Source organism: Haematobia irritans, chromosome 5 (genome assembly GCF_050003625.1).
Source record: "Haematobia irritans isolate KBUSLIRL chromosome 5, ASM5000362v1, whole genome shotgun sequence".
Classification (NCBI taxonomy): domain Eukaryota; kingdom Metazoa; phylum Arthropoda; class Insecta; order Diptera; family Muscidae; genus Haematobia; species Haematobia irritans.
The window spans coordinates 5,879,947-5,896,573 of record NC_134401.1 but is presented as its reverse complement, the minus strand read 5'-3'; the positions used below and the strand labels follow the sequence as shown (position 1 = coordinate 5,896,573).

At 31.1% G+C, this 16,627-nt stretch overlaps 1 protein-coding gene across 1 annotated transcript; it reads right to left on the bottom strand.

Moving 5' to 3' along the window:
• Positions 1-10,214: 10,214 nt before the first annotated feature.
• Positions 10,215-15,754, bottom strand: LOC142239349 (uncharacterized). The gene is made up of 2 exons (XM_075311127.1): positions 15,461-15,754; positions 10,215-10,940 (listed from the first exon to the last, which is right to left on the bottom strand). Exon 2 carries the CDS (start codon positions 10,920-10,922, stop codon positions 10,614-10,616), a length of 309 nt encoding a protein of 102 aa, XP_075167242.1. The 5' UTR covers positions 10,923-10,940; positions 15,461-15,754; the 3' UTR covers positions 10,215-10,613.
• Positions 15,755-16,627: the final 873 nt, after the last annotated feature.

The following is a 16,627-nucleotide window of genomic DNA, read 5'->3' as shown; positions in this document are numbered from 1 at the left end:
ATAGAAAATTTTTTCCAAATTTCTTCTATAGAAAATGTTGTCAAAATTTTATTTCTATAGAAACTTTAAACATAAATCTATACGTATTTAATAGGCTTTTTTTAGTTTAATATATACTACGTATGGACTACCTTGTAATTTAGAAGACGATGTTAGGAAGTTTTAAGATACCTTGCCATCGGCAAGTGTTACCGCAACCCAAGTTATTCGATTGTGGATGACAGTCTTCAGTAGAAGTTTCTACGCAATCCATGGTGGAGGGTACATAAGCTTCGGCCTGGCCGAACTTACGGCCGTTTATACTTGTTTTTTTTTTTTTGAGATATTTAAAGCGGATAGGATGAAGTTTGCGCCTCCAGGATGCTCCGTAAATCAAATCTGAGGATAGGTTTATATGCGGGCTATATATAATAATGGACCGATAACTTTTGCACAGTTATTAGACGTCATATACTGACACCATGTATCACATTTCAATCGGATCGGATGAAATTAGCTTCTCCAGAGTTGTGGTGCCTCTGGATATGGGACTCGATTTTTATGGCGGCATTTGCAACACCATCCGACCTACATCAATAACAGCAACTTGTGTCAAGTTTCAAGTCGATAGCTTGTTTCGTTCGGTAGTTAGCGTAATTTCAACAGACGGACATCGCTAGATCAACGCAGAATTTCACCACGACATATATACAAGTTACTAGCTTCATTTTAACCAATCTCCTATCTAATAACCATTGTCTGAGGCAGCATAACCAATTAAAAAAAAATTGATTGTATAAAACCTTTCATCACCCACTCTAGCTTTCTTATTTACTTTATTTTAAAATAATTGCATAGATTATAACTCCAAGTGATTCCACCACCCCAAGATATAACTCCTTCGTCAACACCTTCCTTCCCGGTGTAATCTAATTTAAAAGACCATTCATAAGACATTTTCAATGGAGTGATTCGAAAATTTCCCCCACTCGATCAAGTCTCAGAGGCACACATTGTCACTGGGATTGTCAATTATGGGTGATGACGCGTCGTCACGATAGCAAACGGAAAAATGGCCACTCGAACTGGCACGGCAATAAGTGTTGCGACAATGCCTCAAGACTCATTCCACTTTTGGCGGCAAGTGCTAAAGTGTGAAAATCACGTACGTTTACCAAAGGCAATAACGAACGAAAGCTATGTCTGCGGCTTGGCCACAGTAAAACGTGTGGTTGCAAGTGCCATTCGCATGTTGCCACAACAATGATGCCATTTCCAATCAACATGCGGAATGGGTAGATGGGGTCCCAAAATGAAGAGTAGGAAGTGTCTATAAATTGACATTACGACATGCAGGTTGATGTTTAGTGATGTATGATGTATGCGTTTGTGGTCTTAATGGAAGGTTTAGGCGGCGACAACTCATTCTGGAGTGTAAATAAACGTGGACTAGGCTACAACATTGTGGTCCTCTTACATCTTGGCTGAGGCATCTGAGGTTTTATTTAAGTTTGACGTGGCTGTCGGTTAAGCATGCAATTAATTCCTCTATCCTGCTTATGTAGGATAATTTAACAAACTATAAGACGTAGAACCGCCGCTCAAGTTAAGTGGATAATTTTGCATATAATTTTGTATTGTACGGAGGAAGTAGGCATAGAAAATTTGCAACATAAGTTGCAGAATAGTTAAAAACTTACTAACGGGCACAAAATACCCAATTATATGACAAGGAAAAATAGGCCACACATTAATTGCAATTATTAAAAAGTCAAAGAACGAATCATTAAAACTGGAGGGTCTTAAAAGGGAACATATGAATACACACAGAGAAAGAAACACGTCACTTCAAACAACCCAGCAAAAAAAAAATGTGGCAAAAAATATATTATAATACTATTGATTTTTTATCTGGAAGTTTTAGCCCAACTAATAATAGGGAAATTCGAATTCTAGTGGTGCTAAAAATTTTCTGGAAGCGATAAGCTCCTTTATACGATAAGACCTTTATACACTTGCGTATGGTGCCAATTTGGCTCAGAGGCAACGAATTTTACATGGGCTTGCCTCCCCAATTTAATTTCCTAGAAAATTTTCCCAAAATTTTATTTCCATTTGTTTTGTTTTGTTATTGTTGGTTTTGTTCTTTAAGCATTGTTGTTATTTTTTTTATTTCAGCTTAAAACCATACATTGACTAAACTACAAGAGTAGCTTAACCAACAGAGGAAAAGAATGTTTGTCAAATTTATTTGGGCAAAGCCCTATAGACTGCAAGATGGTTGGATGGACGCACGTTTCGGAATTACCACATTCCTCATCAGCATCCTCTACTTGCAGCAAAACTATCAACCAATTATCAGAATAAATTCAGGCAGTTTATTAAACCCAACAAAAACCACACTTGAACCCTCCGAAAAAAGGTTTTACATTGATAGCCGGCTTATGCCGAAATAAATTCGAAACAAACATATCTCTTTTCCTATGCCACTGTCAAATCATCGATTTGAATTCACATGGCTGGGTTTATTTTGAGCGTGCCTCCTCTTCTTTTTCCATTTGTTTTGTTTTGTTATTGTTGGTTTTGTTCTTTAAGCATTGTTGTTATTTTTTTATTTCAGCTTAAAACCATACATTGAATAAACTACAAGAGTAGCTTAACCAACAGAGGAAAAGAATTTTCTATAGAATTTATTTAGAATTTTCTATAGAAAATATTTCTATAGATTTTTTTTATTTTTTATTTCTAATAAAATTTTTTATTTCTATAGAAAATTTTGTAACAATATTACTTCTATAGAAACCATTTTAATCCCATTTTGACAAAATTTTCTATACACAAGAAATTTTGGCAAAATTTTCTATAGGAATAAAATTCCTATAGAAAATTTTGTCAACATTTTATTTCTATAAAAAATTTTGTCAACATTTTATTTCTAAAGAAAAATTTGTCAACATTTTCTTTCTTAAGAAAATTTTTTCAAAATTTTATTTCTATAGCAAATTTTGTCAAAATTTTATTCCTATAGAAAATTTTGTCAATATTTTATTTCTATAGAAAATTTTGTCAAAATTGTATTTCTATAAAAAATTTTGTCAAAATTTTTTTTCTAAAGACAATTTTGCCAAAATTTTATTTATATAGAAAATTTTGTCAAAATTTTATTTCTATAGAAAATTTTGTGAATTTTTTTTTCTATAGAATATTTTGTCAAAATTTTATTTCTATAGAAAATTTTGTCAAAATTTTTTTTCAATCAGAAATATTTTTTTTTCTCTAGAATATTTTGTCTAAATTTTATTTCCAAATAAAAATGTTGTCAAAATTTTATTTCTATAGAAAATTTTGAAAAAAAAATTATTTCTGTAGAAAATTTTCTAAAAATTTTGTCAAATTTATTTTTTATAGAAAATTTCGTAAAAAATTTTATTTCTATAGAAAATTTTGTCAAAATTTTATTTCTATAGAAAATTTTGTCAAAACGTTTTTTCTATAGAAAATTTTGTAAAAATTTTATTTCCACAGAAAATTTTGTCAAAATTTTATTTCTGTAGAAAATTTTGTCAAAATTTTATTACTCTAAAAAATTTTGTCAATATTTTATTTCTATAGAAAATTTTGTCAAAATTTTATTTTTATAGAAAATTTTGTCAATTTTTTTTTTCTATAGAATATTATGTCATTTTTTTTTTGTCTTTTTAAGCAATACTTATCATAGTTTCGGCTACAGGTCGATTAAAAAAAATATCGACCTATAGCTGAAACTATGATAAGTATTGCTTAAAAATAAAATAAAAAGGTCAACAATAACTAATCAGAAATACTTGTTTTTTCTATAGAATATTTTGTAAAAATTTTATTTCTATAAAATATATAAAAAATGTTTTCGAAATTTTATTTCTATAGAAAATTTTGTAAAAAAAATTATTTCTATGGAAAATGTTCCAAAAATTTTGTCAAAATTTGATTTCTATAGAAAATTTTGTCAAAATTTTACTTCTATAGAAAATTTTGTAAAAAATTTTATTTCTATAGAAAAGTTTGTCATATTTTTATAAAAAATTTCTTTTTCTACAAAACGAATTTTGTCAAAATTTTATTTTTATAGAAAATTTCGTAAAACAATTTATTTCGATAGAAAATTTTGTCAAAATTTTATTTCAATAGAAAATTTTGTCAAAATTTTATTTCTACAGAAAATTTTGTCAAAATTTTTTTTCTGTAGAAAATTTTGTCAAAATTTTATTACTATAGAAAATTTTGTCAATATTTTATTTCTATAGAAAATTTTGTCATTTTTTTTCTTTTTAAGCAATACTTATCATAGTTTCGGCTACAGGTCGATTAAAAAAAAATATCGACCTATAGCTCAAACTATGATAAGTATTGCTTAAAAATAAAATAAAAAGGTCAACAATAACCAATCAGAAATATTTGTTTTTTCTATAGAATATTTTGTAAAAATTTTATTTCTATAAAATATATAAAAAATGTTTTCGAAATTTTATTTCTATAGAAAATTTTGTAAAAAAAATTATTTCTATGGAAAATGTTCCAAAAATTTTGTCAAAATTTGATTTCTATAGAAAATTTTGTCAAAATTTTACTTCTATAGAAAATTTTGTAAAAAATTTTATTTCTATAGAAAAGTTTGTCATATTTTTATAGAAAATTTCTTTTTCTACAAAAAGAATTTTGTCAAAATTTTATTTTTATAGAAAATTTCGTAAAAAATTTATTTCTATAGAAAATTTTGTCAAAATTTTATTTCAATAGAAAATTTTGTCAAAATTTTATTACTATAGAAAATTTTGTCAATATTTTATTTCTATAGAAAATTTTGTCAAAATTTTATTTCTATTAAAAATTTTGTCAATTTTTTTTTCTACAGTATTTTTTGTCATTTTTTTTTTTTTTCTTTTTAAGCACTACTTATCATAGTTTCGGCTATAGGTCGATTAAAAAAAAAATATCGACCTATAGCTGAAACTATGATAACTATTGCTTAAAAATAAAATAAAAAGGTCAACAAATATCAATCAGAAATATATTTTTTTTTTTCTATAGAATATTATGTCAAAATTTTATTTCTATAAAAAATATTGTCAAAATTTTACTTCTATAGAAAATTTTGTAAAAAATTTTGTTTCTATAGAAAAGTTTGTCATATTTTTATAGAAAATTTCTTTTTCTACAAAAAGAATTTTGTCAAAATTTTATTTTTATAGAAAATTTCGTAAAAAAAATTATTTCTATAATTTTGACAAAATTATATTGTATAATTTTGTCAAAATTTTATTTCTATAAAAAAATTGTCAAAATTTTATTTCTATAGACAATTTTGTCAAAATTTTATTTCTATAGAAAATTTTGTCAAAATTTTATTTCTATAGAAAATTTTGTCAAAATTTTATTTCTGTAGAAACTTTTGTCAAAATTTTATTTCTATAGAAAATTTGGTCAAAATTTTATTTCTATAGAAAATTTTGTCAACATTTTATTTCTATAGAAAACTTTGTCAAAATTTTATTACTATAGAAAATTTTGTCAAAATTTTATTTCTATAGAACATTTTGTCAAAAAATTTTTTTTTTCTATAGGAAATTTTATCTCATTTTTATTTCTATAGAAATTTTTGTCAACATTTTAGAAAAGTTTGTCAATATTTTACTTCTATAGAAAATTTTGTAAAAAAAGTGATTTCTATAGAAAATTTTCCAAAAATTTTGTAAAAGTTTTATTTCTATAGAAAATTTTGTCAAAATTTTAGTACTATAGAAAATTTTGTCAATATTTTACTTCTATAGAAAAATTTGCAAAAAAAGTTATTTCTATAGAAATTTTTCAAAAAATGTTGTCAAAATTTTATTTCTATAGAAAATTTTGTCGAAATTTTATTTCTAAAGAAAATTTTGTCGAAATTTTATTTCTAAAGAAAATTTTGTAAAAATTTTATTTTTATAGAAAATATTGTCAACATTTTATTTCTATAGACAATTTTGTAAAAAATTTTTGGTAGAATTCTACCACCTGTGGCAACCGTGATTGAGGTACTTAAATGTGTCCATACTAACAAATGCTAACCTTAACTATTCTAAAGTTATATTATGTTATATATAATAACAACAACAAATTTCTACCACATATTAAACTTATTAGCTCTTTAAATGTATTGGGATTTGTTGCTTTTCCAATTTACAGTTCCATTTACTCTTTCACAACAAATATTCACCAATACACTTGTAGATATTATATAGCATTAATATCCCTCTTTATCTCTTCCTATACATCTATAACAACAAGGAACAAGACAATATTTGTTATTTAATTAGACTTGCTGTAAAATTCATTTATTTTATGTGTGTGTATATATCTATGACCATATCTTTGCGTATATGTGTGTGTGTGATTGTATATTTTAATGGGCATAAATAAATATAAATAAAAGAATAAACTACAATTGGGGAGTGGAATCTAAAGTGATGGTGGAACATCGTTAATCAAATTATTGGCAGTTTGTTATTTAAATACTCGTTATTTCGGTAACCCAGTGAACATAATAGAATGATATAAGTAAACATATTATATTTCGATAAAATTGTATTTATTTATTTATCATACCCTGCGCCACACTGTGGAACAGGGTATTATAAGTTAGTGCATTTGTTTGTAACACCCAGAAGGAGACGAGATAGACACATGGTGTCTTTGGAAATAATGCTTAGGGTGGGTCCCTGAGTCGATATAACCATGTCCGTCTGTCCGTCCGTCTGTCTGCATTTTTGTGATCAAAGTCTAGGTCGCAATTTAAGTCCAATCGCCTTCAAATTTGGCACATGTTCCTAATTTGGGTCAGAATAGAACCCTATTGATTTTGGAAGAAATCGGTTCAGATTTAGATATAGCTCCCATATATATCTTTCACCCGATATGCACTAATATGGACCCAGCAGGTAAATAGGTTCAGATTTAGATATAGCTCCCATATATATCTTTCGCCCGATATGGACTTATATGGCCCCAGAAGCCAGATTTTTGGCCGAATTTGGTAGAAATTTTGCACTAGGAGTACATATAGTAGTATAGTCAAGTGTGCAAAATTTGATTGAAATCGATTCAGATTTAGATACAGTTCCCATATATATCTTTCGCCCGAAATGGACTAATATGGTCCTAAAAGCCAGAGTTTTGGTCCCATTTGGTTGAAATTTTGCACAGGGAGTAGATTTAGCATTGTAGCTATGTGTGCCAAATTTGGTTGAAATCGGTTCAGATTTAGATATAGTTCCCATATATATGTTTTTCTGATTTCGATAAAAATGGTCAAAATTCCAACATTTTCCTTGTAAAATCGCCACCGCTTAGTCGAAAAGTTGTAAAAATGACTCTAATTTTCCTAAACTTCTAATACATATATATCGAGCGATAAATCATAAATAAACTTTTGCGAAGTTTCTTTAAAATTGCTTCAGATTTAAATGTTTCTCATTTTTTTTTACTAAAATTGTGTTCCACCCTAGTGCATTAGCCGATTTATATTTTGAGTCTATAGATTTTGTAAAAGTCTACCAAATTCTGTCCACATCGAGTGATATTTAAATGTATGTATTTGGGACAAACCTTTTTATATAGCACCCAACACATTTGACGGATGTGATATGGTATCGAAAATTTAGATCTGCACGGATGAAAAAGACAGTTTTTCATATGTTTGGCTATAAACATTATAGGTTTGGAAAACAAATTTTTAAACACAATATTTTTGAGTGCAAGCATATAATGTTCATAAACTAGCATAACATGTTTGGGACATATATGTTAATATGTTAGAACATATTATGTTTGGGACATAAAATGTTTTTAAATATAATATGCTTGGATGCAAACATATATTAATTTAGAAATAGCCTATAAACATATATGTGTTTAGTAGCTTGGAGCGCTATTTAACAGGGAGCGATATTGAATTAAGTTGGTGGTTGTTGCTTGTTATTACAAAATTAACATTTTATTTTTCCTTGGGCAATTGATCAGCTACTTCTTTGATCCTTACAAACTGTGTGGTCCGCTGTTCGAATCCCCGTCCGGCAAAAGGTAAAATTAAAATAAAAAAAAATCATACAATTGAATAATTTCTTCTACAATGTTTGTATTACAGAAAAAGGTGCTAAGAACTAAAAAATCTCGTGGAAGTGAGAAAGATGTGGGGGAATAAACAATTGGGCAGAAACAAAATTTTGAGCATTCAGGTCGAAAACCTATGTTGTTAGCACCTATATTACATGTTTATTTTCATAATTCATTATGATTGTAAATATATAAATAAATAAATAAAATTTTGAGCACAATATTGTTGGGGAGAATTTTTTCAAGCATATAATATTTTTGGGTGCAAAATGCTTCCAAACATATTATATGTTCACATAATAACATATTGTTTTTTGGAAGACAACATTATTGAATTTGGATGCAAAAATACAAAATGTTTGGAAACTGACTACATATATTGTTTAGACCAATATGCTTTCTAACATATTATATATTGGAAGAGATCAAACATATAAATGTTTGGGCAATAGCCAAAAATGTATATGCTTGAAGCAAAATATGTTTGGGAGTATATGTTACAGAAGCGATTTTTTGTGAGCGTGTACAAAGTGGTGCAGGGTACAATAAAGTCGGCCCCGCTCGACTTTAGACTTTCCTTACTTGTTTTTTTTTTTTTAATAGAAAGATCGAATAAAATCAAAATTTCTAATAAAATTTTATTTCTATAGAACATTTTATCGAGATTTTATTTCTATAGAATGTTTTATCAAAATTTTATTTCTAAAGAAAGTCTTGTCAAAATTGTATCTCTATAGAATGTTTTATCAAAATTTTATTTCTATAGAAAATTTTGTAAAAATTTTATTTCTATAGAAAATTTTGTAAAAAAATTATTTCAATGAAAATTTTGTCAAATTTTTATTTCTATGAAAATTTTGTCAAAATTTTATTTCTATAAAAAATGTTGTCAAAATTTTATTTCTGTAGAAAACTTTATCACAATTCCATTTCTTTAGAAAATTTTACCAAAATTTTATTTCTATAGAAAGTCTTGTCAAAATTTTATTTCTATAGAATGTTTTATCAAAATTTTATTTCTATAGAATAGTTTGTCAAAATTTTATTTCCATAGAAAGTTTTGTCAAAATTTTATTTATATAGAATAGTTTGTCAAAATTTTATTTCTATAAAAAATGTTGTCAAAATTTTATTTCTATAGAAAATTTTGTAAAGAAATTTTATTTCTACAGAAAATTTTCCAAAAATTTTGTCAAAATTTTACTTCTATAGACAATTGTATCAAAATTTTGTTTCTATAGAAAGTCTTGTCAAAATTTTATTTCCTAGAATATTTTGTCAAAATTTTATTTCTATAAAAAATTTTGTCAAAATTTTATTTCTATAGAAAGTTTTGTCAAAATTTTATTTATATAGAAAAATTTTCAAAATTTCACTTGTATAGAAAACTTAATCAAAATTCCATTTCCTCAAAATTTTCAAAATTTTATTTCTATAGAAAATTTTGTAAAAATTTTATTTCTATAGAAAATTTTGTAAAAAAATTATTTCAATGAAAATTTTGTCAAACTTTTATTTCTATGAAAATTTTGTTAAAATTTTATTTCTATAAAACATGTTGTCAGAATTTTATTTCTGTACAATTCACAATTCCATTTCTTTAGAAAAATTTACCAAAATTTTATTTCTATAGAAAGTTTTGTCAAAATTTTATTTCTATAGAATGTTTTATCAAAATTTTATTTCTATAGACTAGTTTGTCAAAATTTTATTTCCGTAGAAAATTTGTAAAATTTTTATTTCTATAAAAAAATTTTGTCAAAATATTATTTCTATAGAAAATTTTGTAAAGAAATTTTATTTGTATAAAAAATTTTCCAAAAATTTTGTCAAAATTTGAATTCTATAGACAATTTTGTCAATATTTTATTTCTATAGAAAATTTTGTAAAAATTTTGTAAAAAATTTTGAATGCGTGGCATAAAAGTAGAAAAGAAATAAAAAGGCACTGGTTTAGAATTTGAACCAAAATGTATGGGCTTTATTTAATAAATTATTGTTCGTCAAACAATATTTACCTTCGTAGAAGCGAGAGAGTCTCAAAAGAGCATGACAAAAAGCTTGGATGCCGAAAGGCGGGGGTTGATGACATTTGACGTCAGAAAATGTCCTCATTTTCGTACCGAAAGGCAGAGAAGGTATAGACAAATCCTAACGGAGGGATTACACTTGAAAATGATTATATGATTTAACAAAAGCTAAGAAAACGGCATTTGAACTTAAACATTGCCGCCCGCCTTGCAACATCCAGCCATGTTGCAAAATTTAAAGTAATATTAATTATATGTACAATTTAAATAATGAAATAATGAACTAATGAAAGTATACAGAATGTACATTTCAGTTAACAAAAATGAGCATTTTATTTTAGTTCAATTCTTTTTTTTTCTCGTGTTATGGTTTCCAATTCATGTTTCATTTTTTCCAAAACATATTATTATTTACAAATGTGCTCGTTAAGCACGCGATCGTAAATGGACTCGTTAAGCCCGATCGATTTTTAAATTTCAAATAAATTTGACTCGGAAGAGCCGGGTGTCGAGGACTCGTAAAGTCAGAAGGCAGTTGAAGACTACCTTACACCCAAGTGTGATATGGGGTGGCGAAGCCACAAACAATTCTCCTGGAGGAACCCCAGAAGCCGTCGTCAACGGTTTTTTATTGGTTGCTGTTGCAACATTGTCGGCCAGAATGGCAGAATCAGTAGTCGTACTGATGGTATGTTCATCGGCAAGGGGTGCGATGCTAGAATTAATCTCCCGTTCCTCATCCAACATGGGGACGTCGTCCTCAGACTCTGGAAGGGTAGCAGCCATCTTTGCTATGTTTTCTATCTATGAAAATATAGAAGATTTCGGAACGGAAAACCAAATTAACATAATGGTCAGGGTGACCAGAAACCGTAGGTCGCCTTACAACTTGTAGTCCGATCTATTGCGATTCGAACGCGGCCATCAACCCAAAGATTTTTCACGTAACAAAAACTAGGGAGGACGCGAGCATAACGCGACAGATAGACCTATGTTAACTCCCGAAAAGACAAGGATGTAATCCATTTGAACAAACGACGACCGTTAGTACCCGGATGAACATCGCGAAGACGACATAATTTCCACGTAGTGGGGAGTAATAGTTCTCGTCGAGAATGTCGTGGACAAATCAAAAGTAGCATGTAAAGTTACCGCTTTCGTAGAAAAGCAGACAGTTTTGTAAATATAACCGTGGGTTATCATCAAGGCGTGACCTGTAAAGCATTCCACATAATCCCATTGTCAAAACCAGTAGTGGTAAAATAGCGTCGCGCTCTATGTGAGAAGACAGCTCAGAATTGTGGTGTATATTGCCCCTTGAACCAGACGCATTATTCAAATTATGGTACCCCGTCAATACGTCGTCAACGTACATGCACTTCCGTAGGACTTGTACATAAAGAGGAAACCCATTCTCCGTGTCGTCAGCCAAATGCCAAAGTTGTCCAAGTCACTGTCTGTAACTAAAAGTTCCGGATAATATTTGCAGAGAATATCTTAACTGTATTCAATGCAGAAATGTCTAGGACGGGTCAACATATATATGGCGATACATCTGTGTGATATCGCAATTGTACACGAATTTATACAACCTCCACCTCAAAACGAGGAGAAACAAGTCTGATTGTTGAGTCGGACCGACGTGTAAAAATGTCATTCAAGGCAGTAAAAACCAATCGAAGTCAAATTGTCTTTTTATCGGTGGATGACCGGCGACAAGGCAGATAACAAATTTTCATTCGTAGGCGTAACCTAAACTGGCCTCATATGGTATAACTGTATATACCCCCGGACAAAGTCGTGGTGAATCGTATTAATTCATGGTTTTCACAAGAGGGATGCCTAATTTCGAAGAAATTGTGTTAGCCAGGCCGTCCTTGGTTTCCGATTTGTCCAAAGAAATAAGTTTCAAGAGGAAGAGTATCTTCACTCAGAATACCGTCGGGATGTCGTCTTATAATTTTCCTCGCAAAACATATCTAAATTAGATAAGAGAGGTCGTCGGGGAAGCTCTTCTAGTTCCCAAAGTGCGGAGAAGTGTCTCGTGAAGACCATTTTCCTTGGAGAGGTCCACAGTAGTCGTGTAGACAGAAATATTCGAGGAAGGGATAGGACCCGTGACGCCGTGAGTCGAAGACGTACTCAGTCCAAGTCGGTTCCGCAATCCTTCCGTAATAAAGGATGATTCCGAAGCGGGATCTATTAAGGCCCTAGCAGGATACGTGATACCCTGGTGAACGATATTCACCATTGCAGTTCCTAATAATACATTTCCAGTACGCGAAGTATGGAATACCTGTCTACTCGACGTCCCTGACACAATGCCAGTCGATGTAGAAGGCTGATCGGTATCCACTGATGCTACCCCGGTATCTCGTATAAGCGGTGCGGAAACGACCGGAGCAGTTATGGGATCATTTGATATATCCCTGTGCAGAAGAGTGTGGTGTCTTCTACCACATTTACCGCAATCATATGCGCTGGGGCAATTAGCTGCAACATGTCTGCGGGACAGACAATTCATGCAGCACTGATGGCTCCTAATAATATTCATCCTCTCACGAACTGAAAGATTATGAAACCTAGAACACGTTCTGAGGTGATGATGTCGTCGACAGAGAACGCATAATCTGTCAGGAGAGGATTGGTAGGAAGGAGGCGTACTTGATGGGGAACGAGTCGTTTTCGTATTCGTGAAATGCGAGCGAATTCTTTTGTTGGCCGGAGGCCTGGCGTCAATGCCGCGGATATCGCGAAGACATGTCAATGTCTGGATTCTTTCCGTGAGAAAGAAGTCCAAATCTGACCAAGAAGACAAAGCAGACTTGTCCTTAATACTCTGTTCCCAAAGTGTAACAGTACATTTCGGCAACCTCTGAAGGCATAAAAAGACGAGGATGGGATCCCAATCGTCAGTGGCCACATCGTAGATGGACATTGTCGAAATGCATGTCGAGATACCACGTTGTAGTTTCTTCAGTCCTGAACTGGTCTCAGACTCCAAGACTGGCAAATCAAATAATAATTTGAGTTGGTGGTTCACCAAGAGGCGGGTATTATCATAAGTACCCTTTAGCGCCTTCCACGCAAGAGCGAAGCTTCTATGCGTGAGCGGAAATTTCGAAACCACATCGCGAGCTTCACCACTGGTTTTCTTGAGTAAATGACACAATTTTTCAATATCGCTAAGTCGGCTATTGTTAATATATACCGCTGTGAAGAAATCTCTAAATGTCGGCCAATTGAGAAAATCGCCGTCAAAAACATCTATATCACAAGGCGGCAGATTGAGACTGTGGGAGGAACTATTGTCTCCCCTAGAGCTGATAGAAGAGCCGCGTGACTCATCGGACCTATGGGAAACATTCAAAAGTGATGTTTGGTCCTCCAACCGAGGCGATTTAGCAGAATGCTTAGATGGTGCACGTAGTGCCTCCAATTTACCTTGAATTGACTCCATGACATTCAAGTAACAATTATAAGCCACATCATATTTGACGTCAGCAGCAGCGGCTGCCTCGGTGGCGTTGCTCTGTGTGGAAACAAAGTCAAGACATTCGTCGAATAATCCCTTAACCTTTTCCCACAATGACTTAGCCTCGGAACCATGACATTCTAGTCTATAGGCGGTGAGATCATTGTCTCGCAAACTGTGAAACTTCGCTTCAAATCGGACTATTGCGTCAGTTGCTCTTGTGAAGGCAGTAAGTGGTGTAGTAGTCATTATGAAAAAGTACTGGAAAATTTAAAGGGCGAAAAAATTGACACGTGATGTCCAAATCTCTCGAAAAGAGTATAAATCGATCCAAACGCTAATTCGATTTGTCGTCGAACAAATGAAAATGCAGTTTTTTTCCAGTGTATGCGAAATGTGTATCGTCAACACACAATATTTTTCGCAGTGTACCGAAAGTACCACAAATGTGAACAAGGTAACGTAATTACCACAAAAACACAAAAAATGAGATCAGAAAATTTCTCACCGTGTACGGAGTACAACCAATTTTTTACAGTGTATCGTCGATACACCAATTTCCTCACAGTGTATTGGAAATACCAGCTAAAATTAGCTCTGTAAGGTAAAATATAAGTATTTCAACTTTTTGTAAAAATTGGCGTAAAATCTCTCCAAGTGTATGAAAACACGTAAAGTTTCTTCCAGTGTATCGCAAATACAAGAAACCCTTTTTCGCGTGGCGAAATATATGCAAAATCTTTATTTGGAAAATATTACAATATTTTTCCAGTGTACCCTGTGTACCAAAAGATTTTTGCAAGTGTATCGTGAATACAAAAAATATTTTCAGTGTATCGTAGATTACAAAGAATAATTTTCGCGTGGCGAATTATTGGAAAAAATTGAAAATTTTATATATTTCGAGAGTTTCTCTCAGTGTATATATTATTCAAAATTTCTCCCAGTGTACGTAGATACACAAAATCTGTGCAAGTGTATCGTGAATATCACTTACCAAATGGAAAAATCACAAGACAATGAAAAGTCGTGAACTTTAAATTGTAAAATGTCAACTTGACCGATTGTAGGGTGCACGGACTGTAAGATGCACACTACGAAACAGTAAGGTCCAACAACAACAATAATATAAAAAATAAAAAAGTTTCGTGGAAACTCAAATATGTCAGTATTACGATAATATAATATATAATAAATACTGTTATTTTATTGTTTATATCGACCGACCGTAGGGTACACTACCACGTAACATGAACGATAATAGTAAACGACCGATATCCGTAGGAATCAACAATAAATACTTTTCTCAATTGAACTTGCAAAAAATTATTTTTATAATTTCGCGCCGTAAGCGACCCACGCTAATAAACCAACGTGTATGCAGTTCGAACGTATGTTGGATGTAACACCTGTGTGCGTACGTGTGTATAGCAAGTTGAACGGCAACTGTATAACACTTTACTATTGATGCCTATTGGCAAACCAATGCTTACAACCAATGCAATTGTTTTTGTTTTTTTCTATGCAGATCGAAGATCAAAAACCAAAAGAAAAACACAACAATATGAATGTAATCAAATGGAGAAATACAGCGAAATTGAATTCAACTTTGACGTAGAATATTTGGACGAAAACAAAGTGGAATTAAACGCACTTTTCAACACTTTAATGACAATGTAACCGGGTATTAAAGACCGACGGATAATTTAATTTTTCTCGTAGAGATTTAATGTACAACCGATATAAAATACGAGTTGTAAAGCGACCGTAGGCGAGTGTTTATTTCTGTTTTATTTATATTTACACCGAAGGATATGCTCACTTTTTAATTATCACTGAAAGTACATACCTTGGTTGTTGATAATAAAAATATTTGTGTAATAAATTGAAAATGCCTCGTAGAGGATGGTGATCGTCAATCGTTTGTTGTTGTTGGTGGCGTAGCCTTTGCCTTCGAAGAAGAAATAAAAAACACCGAATTAATACTTTCCAATAATTATTCGGCTCGAATGGACCAATGAATGCGTGGCATAAAAGTAGAAAAGAAATAAAAAGGCACTGGTTTAGAATTTGAACCAAAATGTATGGGCTTTATTTAATAAATTATTGTTCGTCAAACAATATTTACCTTCGTAGAAGCGAGAGAGTCTCAAAAGAGCATGACAAAAAGCTTGGATGCCGAAAGGCGGGGGTTGATGACATTTGACGTTAGAAAATGTCCTCATTTTCGTACCGAAAGGCAGAGAAGGTATAGACAAATCCTAACGGAGGGATTACACTTGAAAATGATTATATGATTTAACAAAAGCTAAGAAAACGGCATTTGAACTTAAACAAATTTATTTCTATAGAAAGTTTTGTCAAAATTTTGTTTCTATGAAAAGTTTTCAAAATTTTATTTCTATAGAAATTTTTGTCAAGAATTTATTTCTATAGAAAATTTGGTCAAATTTTTATATCTATAGAAAATTTTGTGAATCTTTTTCTGTAGAAAATTTTGGAACAATTTTATAAAGGGTGATTTGTTAAGAGCTTGATAACTTTTTTTTAAAAAAAACGCATAAAATTTGCAAAATCTCATCGGTTCTTTATTTGAAACGTTAGATTGGTCCATGACATTTACTTTTTGAAGATAATTTCATTTAAATGTTGACCGCGGCTGCGTCTTAGGTGGTCCATTCTGAAAGTCCAATTTTGGGCAACTTTTTCGAGCATTTCGGCCGGAATAGCCCGAATTTCTTCGGAAATGTTGTCTTCCAAAGCTGGAATAGTTGCTGGCTTATTTCTGTAGACTTTAGACTTGACGTAGCCCCACAAAAAATAGTCTAAAGGCGTCAAATCGCATGATCTTGGTGGCCAACTTACCGGTCCATTTCTTGAGATGAATTGTTCTCCGAAGTTTTCCCTCAAAATGGCCATAGAATCGCGAGCTGTGTGGCATGTAGCGCCATCTTGTTGAAACCACATGTCAACCAAGTTCAGTTCTTCCATTTTTGGCAACAAAAAGTTTGTTAGC

What these genes read in the sequence shown, in the direction of transcription:
- LOC142239349 (XM_075311127.1), bottom strand. Translation starts at nt 10,922, where the DNA reads ATGGCTGCTACCCTTCCAGAGTCTGAGGACGACGTCCCCATGTTGGAT.